The 6,000-nt window shown below is 42.6% G+C and overlaps 1 protein-coding gene across 1 annotated transcript in view; it reads right to left on the reverse strand.

Annotated features, from left to right (window-relative positions):
* Positions 1–3,752: 3,752 nt before the first annotated feature.
* Positions 3,753–6,000, reverse strand: part of tbc1d1 (TBC1 (tre-2/USP6, BUB2, cdc16) domain family, member 1) — a 19,670-nt gene continuing 17,422 nt past the window's right edge. The window contains 2 exon segments of the mRNA XM_068750826.1: positions 3,753–4,938; positions 5,025–5,201. Coding sequence (XP_068606927.1) covers positions 4,726–4,938; positions 5,025–5,201 — 390 coding nt within the window. The 3' untranslated portion in view covers positions 3,753–4,725.

Raw genomic sequence — 6,000 nt, forward strand, 5'->3', positions numbered from 1 at the left:
GTTTGTGTGGGGAATATAATGATGGTGGGCTTTTCTGGTGACATTAGAGCAGGACAGTATCTGATTATTTCAGAACCAGGGTCAGCGCCATGGATTTTTTTTTTAACCAATAATCTATACTCAGAATTTCCTATTCCGACATCGAGATGTTTCTGTGCTTAATTCAGATGAGTAACATAAACAGAGATTCATGTGTGAATCACATGACTATTAAATAATAACTCAGCTGCATCATTAAACAATGACAGAAGGGCGAACATAGTAAACACTTTGATGACTTTTGATTTCACAAGTGTCAATCATTAAAGAGCCAGCGTTGATTGGTACTTCAAATAGCTCAAATCTTCACAGTGCATCACAGTTCACTGATGATCAGAAGCCAATATATATATATATATATATATATATATATATATTTGTAATTTCTTTGACATAAATGAAGAAATAAATAACTTTCACATTAAGTAAGTGCATAAGCACCTTTAGCACTATTTATTCTCGTTACAGTGGAATGTGAGCCAGTCATTGAATACAACTTTATGCAACTCTTACCTGTGTAAAATTTAGTTTATACATGTGGATCTGCAATCAGTGGTATGGTGAAACACAGACACGTACTTACACAGACCGTGATGTTGAAATGCAGGGAGGGATATTACTGTGTGCAATTTCCTTGCCAAACGGACATTTCATTTCATTTCATCTTCTAACCGCTTATTCCGTTATTGGGTCACGGGCCAAGCTGGAGCCAATCCCAGCAGTCAATGGACGAGAGGCAGGGGACACCCTGGACAAGCCGCCAGTTCATCGCAGGGCAACACAGAGACAGACAACCAGCCACACACACACTCACACCTATGGGCAATTTAGTGTCACCAATCAGCCTAGGCCGCATGTCTTTGGAGGTGGGAGGAAGCCGGAGAACCCGGAGAGAACCCACACAGACACGGGGAGAACCTGCAAACTCCTCACAGAACGGCCACAAGCCGGAGACGAACCTGCGACCATCTCGCTGTGAGGCAACAGTGCTTACCACTGCGCCACCGAGCCGCCCCCCAAACGGACATATTGTTTAAAAATTGTAACCTCAATCAAGCCCCATTGCAGACACTTCAGAACTATCACATTTACAGCTTTTTGGAGTTGAAAAGTGTGAAATGCAATTTGTATAAACTTGATTCAAAGAATTCCTGAGAACAATGAACTGGACAAGACTGAGGAGGTTTAGAGGTCAGAGGTCAGGATCCTGTAGGTCTGAGGGAAGGAGCGTCTCTGAATTTTTCTTGTAAATAAAGTAAAACTGATTTTTGGTGAGTACAGTTGAGCTAATAACAATATCTAGAGGTGTATTTTTTTTAAGTCTACAGTCTATAATATCTCAACAGCTACTGCTATTAAAATCTGGACAAATATTAATACACAAGGATGTACTATAGCGAGAGGGCAAGCTGGTAGAGGCAGTCCATTAAAAAGTTCTGAACTACCCACCAAAATATTGTTGCAGATCAAGTGATGTTCCTGGAAGGTCATTTCCTGTCGGGAATGACCTCTTTCAGCGTCACATCAAATCAAGATGATCACAGTCAAATCAAACATCTGTGGGATGTGCGGGACAAACAAGTCTGGTCCACGAAGGCCCCACCTCGCAGTTCAATGGATCAAACCTTCAGCCCAGTCCCTCTCTCAGACTCACCAGTCAGGCTGTTGAATCAGGTTTGAAGGAGGACATTCAGTCGTCACTCTAAGCACAGGGCAGGGCTGAGGAGGCGTGTGGAAGGGTGTGTAGATGCCACGTCAAACAGAACAAAACTCCAGCAGAGACAAATCCACACACACTCCTACTGTACGGACACACCAAACACCCGCTCTCTGTTTACCTGCAGCCTAGGCCGGACTCAAGATGATGAATCATCCTTTTTGTCAATCAGATTATTCAATAAAGTTGTCTCCAGATTAGTTTTCAGATAGTCACCCAATAAAACAAAGAAAAGGGGGCATATGAATAATGAAATATTGCAGATTGTTGTGGACCCACAGTAGGAGGAGTTCTGACGCAGGAGACGCCACAACGTCGCATCCTAATCGCCGTAGCGTTGATGACTCAGCCTTAAATACAGGCGCACAGGTGAGCTCGGCAGCGTTCTGAATTGTGTTGAGCATTCATGCTGCCGTCCACTTATTGCATCTTATCTGGAGAACATGACTCGATCCGTTATTGCTTTTGGGGAAATCTGAACTCAGCTGTATTGTTTAGTTTGGAACAAGACTTGATCTGTGAGATCAGTGCTAAAGCTCAGTGGCTAATTGTGTTCTATGCATAATATCAATTTAATCCTTGTTAGATCCCTGCAGAAAATATCTCTAATCTCATCTTAATCCAGGGCAGGGTCTTGTTTTTTTTTTTTTTATGGAGCAGCATTTCTGTACAGTATCTTCCTATGAGTCAGCGAAGACATTTCCTTTTATCTGCATTTTGCTTTTTGATAGTGATGCAGGAAGGGAATGTTAGAAAAGGACTAAAGAATTCATTGAATAACAAGTCTATGAACAGAAAGAGGAAAATAAAGCAATAAAAAAAGAAAGAGAAGAAAAGAAACAGGCCAAGTAAGACACTGGTACTTGATACTAGTACTTGACTTTGATTTAAGGATTCAAAAACCAGTCAAAAACACACATCAACTCTGATTCACTTTTACTTTTCATGGTTGGTGTAAAAAGATTCCAAGAACAATTTAGAACCTTTTGATGATGATCCAGATCATCATGTGGGCGTTCTAAAAATTAGTTGAACTGCATTAAATGATTTGTTGGCCACTCAGCAAAACTCAAGGCGTGTGAATATGGGCGGGTGGGAGGCATTATAAAGCGCTTCGTGCACCAAGCGAGTAGAAAAGTGCCGTCGATTTACCATCATTTATGGAACTTGGTTATGTAAAACATTCTGTTTATTTTTTGCATTTTACCCTCGTCCCGTCTCCTGGGGTTTACGCTCGACTCCTCACCTGCTCAATAATCCACGGAGTCCAGAAGCTAAATCAAAAATATGGTATGGCTATGTATATACGGGATTGGGATGAAATGAATTGCTCAAACGCCTCAGCAGAGTGGAACGTGCGAGTGTTGATGACCTTCACCTCCATTATTTAGAAATACATAAACAACCTGCTTACTCAACTCAAACCCAACCAGCTTGTTAATTGATGAGTCCAACCATGCAGGTTTTGGAAAATGAGAAAACAGGAATGAAAGTGAAATCATACACTTTGATTAGAGAACTTGTTCTTCAGGAAATGCCACAACAAAAAAGTTATTATCACTGGAGCATAGATTCTTGAAATCAGCAACATACAGAGCTGAGAGGCTTTCTATTATTTTAAACACAACACCAAGATTCTCCAGTTTTATCGTGTATTTTGATCCGTTTCTGGAAAGGATCCTGCTGTTGTTTCTTTTTCCCTTGTGTACATACACAGTATGTAGAGCAACAGTTGAACTTGCCCAAACATGCTTTTAATTCAACCACGAGAGCGGTTCCGGGACAGAAACGCACCTCTGAGTTTTAAACGCCGTGTGTAACGCTGTATATTTCCATATGCTCGATTGAAGCCTTGTATCACAGCCGTAGCGTTCAAGGTGACGGCATGTTGAGACAAGAGCGAGTCAAACGGACACCTTTAACAATCCGTGCCGAATGATGGCGAACGTACAAAAAGAAAACTGGATTCAGATGTGAATTGATACGAAATGTATTTGTCAACCACAGAATTACAGCAAGAATCAAATCAAATAAAAATACATGTGCAAGAAGAGTCTGGAGTAAAAGCAAAAAAAGATATTTTCAGTGTAAAGGAACAGATTTGCTCAGTGAAGTGCACAAGCTAGCTCACAGACATAACATATAGGAAGTCAGTGCGTTCGATACAGTAAATGATTCATCACCGACAGATTGTCAAACAGCAGAGGCGAACTCCTTGAAGAGTGTTTTTCAAACGTTTAAACGTTAAAGCAACTGAACTGGATTTATTGCGTTAGTGTTCCCGTGAGATAATGAAGTAAAATCGACAGGACGAGGAAAGAAAATATCATGGGATGGCTAGTTCAAATCTGAAAAGGATCCGAGGTCTGGCATCATTTAACTATATTTATATAATCCCCCTGTACAATAGAACATTTCATCTTTTTATCGCTTGCTTTAATCAATAACACATTCACTGTTTGAGCTTGTGTCACATTAAAGGACATTCTTTGGCTCTTTTAGTGTGAGCTTGTGTCACATTAAAGGACATTCTTTGGCTCTTTTAGTGTTGCTGCGTCGGACAAACCCACAGAAACCCTTAGACATCTGCATAAAACACGTAAATAAAGACAAAGACGTACAATGACAAACACACTAAAGGTGCAGCTGTATGGGGCAGCGTTTTCTCGGCGGTCGAATCACACATCAATTAGATTTAGTGGAAATCTGAAAGAGATGGCCCCTTCTGCATTTCCCTTCTTGTTGTGTCCGTTTTCTCCTGTTATGATTCGAACTTCCGCAAACTCAGAAAAGAGCTGACGAGGCAGGAAGCCATTCAACCTTCTCTTCTTGGGCCTTTCTTCTGGCTCATCCTCTTACTGAACCCGAGGATTTGATCGATTATTGGGTGCAGTTACGAACCCTCCGTTAGAGCCAGCGTGGGCGTGCTAGTGGGTTCACAGTCCTGATGGCACGATTCTCCACGCTTACTATTGCTGTGACGTGTGCTTTCCAGCGTGTGCGGCTCCGTCGTTGGTGGTGTGTATGCCAAAGCTGGTGAGGAGGTCCTGGAGATGTGCGACTGTGCTCACGAGCTCCTCCTTCTCCTCCTCTAGGACAGAAACCTGCTCCCGCAGCTGGTTCTCTGACAGGGCCAAAGCTGACATTTGACTCTCCAACCCACAAACGCGAGCATGCGACACCTGGGTGGGAGCAATGGATGCAATTATGTGAAAGAGAACAACTTGTGTCATTGTGTGTGTGTGTGTGTGTGTGTGTGCGCTCGTACTTGCAGCTCCTCCAGCAGGTCAAGGTTTTGCTGCCGGAGGTTCTGATTGGTCCTCTCCAGCTGCGCAGCTCGCTGGTGTTGAGTCAGGGTCGGGGGCAAGTCCTGCAGCTCGTCCTGCAAGACGTGATACTCCACCTCGTATGCTTGGAGCTGCTTGGACACGTCCATCTCACACACCTAAAACACAAAGAAAATGCATCAAATATGTATTAAAAATAATCCACATTCATAAATACACGAGTCGGTCAGAAAACCGATTCTCTAAACTGGACAGAATTTGGTACAATCGTCAGTATCTGAGAGGGAAATCTATTATTTACATTTTTTACAATGAAAGGAAGCTGGATTAGGGTGATGGGGGAGGGGTTAAGAGAATTAGTACTATTAGTACAACCTCGGCCATTGATGCTGAAGGAACTAAGAGTGTGCTGAATCTTTCCTCCTCTTTTCCTTTTGTTAAACTTTTTTTTTGGGGTGGGGGGGGGGGGGCATTAACGCCTTTCATGGGTAGGAAATCAGAAAATGTGAGACAGTGAGGGGCTGAAAGCCGGACCCAAACCCACGGCCCCCGCCTTTCTATTTTTACTATTTTTAAACAAGCGTGCTTGGAAATATATTGTAACAGCATCATCAATATTTGGACAACTCAAGCACACTCAGACATTTATATGAGACAGGCAAACAAAAAGAAAAGGTAAAAGTCAACCGTGGATCTTCTAACATTATCAGAGCTGTTGGGAGCGAACGCCTCATTCATTCACAAACGTACACAGCTGGGATTTCCCTTCAGGCGTTGATGCCCTGTGCCAAACAATTCTATAATGCATAATAGAGGAAAACAATCCTGTCAGAACACGCCTTTCTTGAGGAGGACGGGGGGCGGAACTGTGAGTCACGACACTGTTCAGGTATCAACAAACTGAGGTGTGTAAAGTGGCACTAGAGGGAAAGTCCTGGCAAGGTATACACTAAAGTG

The sequence above is a fragment of the Brachionichthys hirsutus genome, chromosome 17 (assembly GCF_040956055.1).
Source record: "Brachionichthys hirsutus isolate HB-005 chromosome 17, CSIRO-AGI_Bhir_v1, whole genome shotgun sequence".
Classification (NCBI taxonomy): domain Eukaryota; kingdom Metazoa; phylum Chordata; class Actinopteri; order Lophiiformes; family Brachionichthyidae; genus Brachionichthys; species Brachionichthys hirsutus.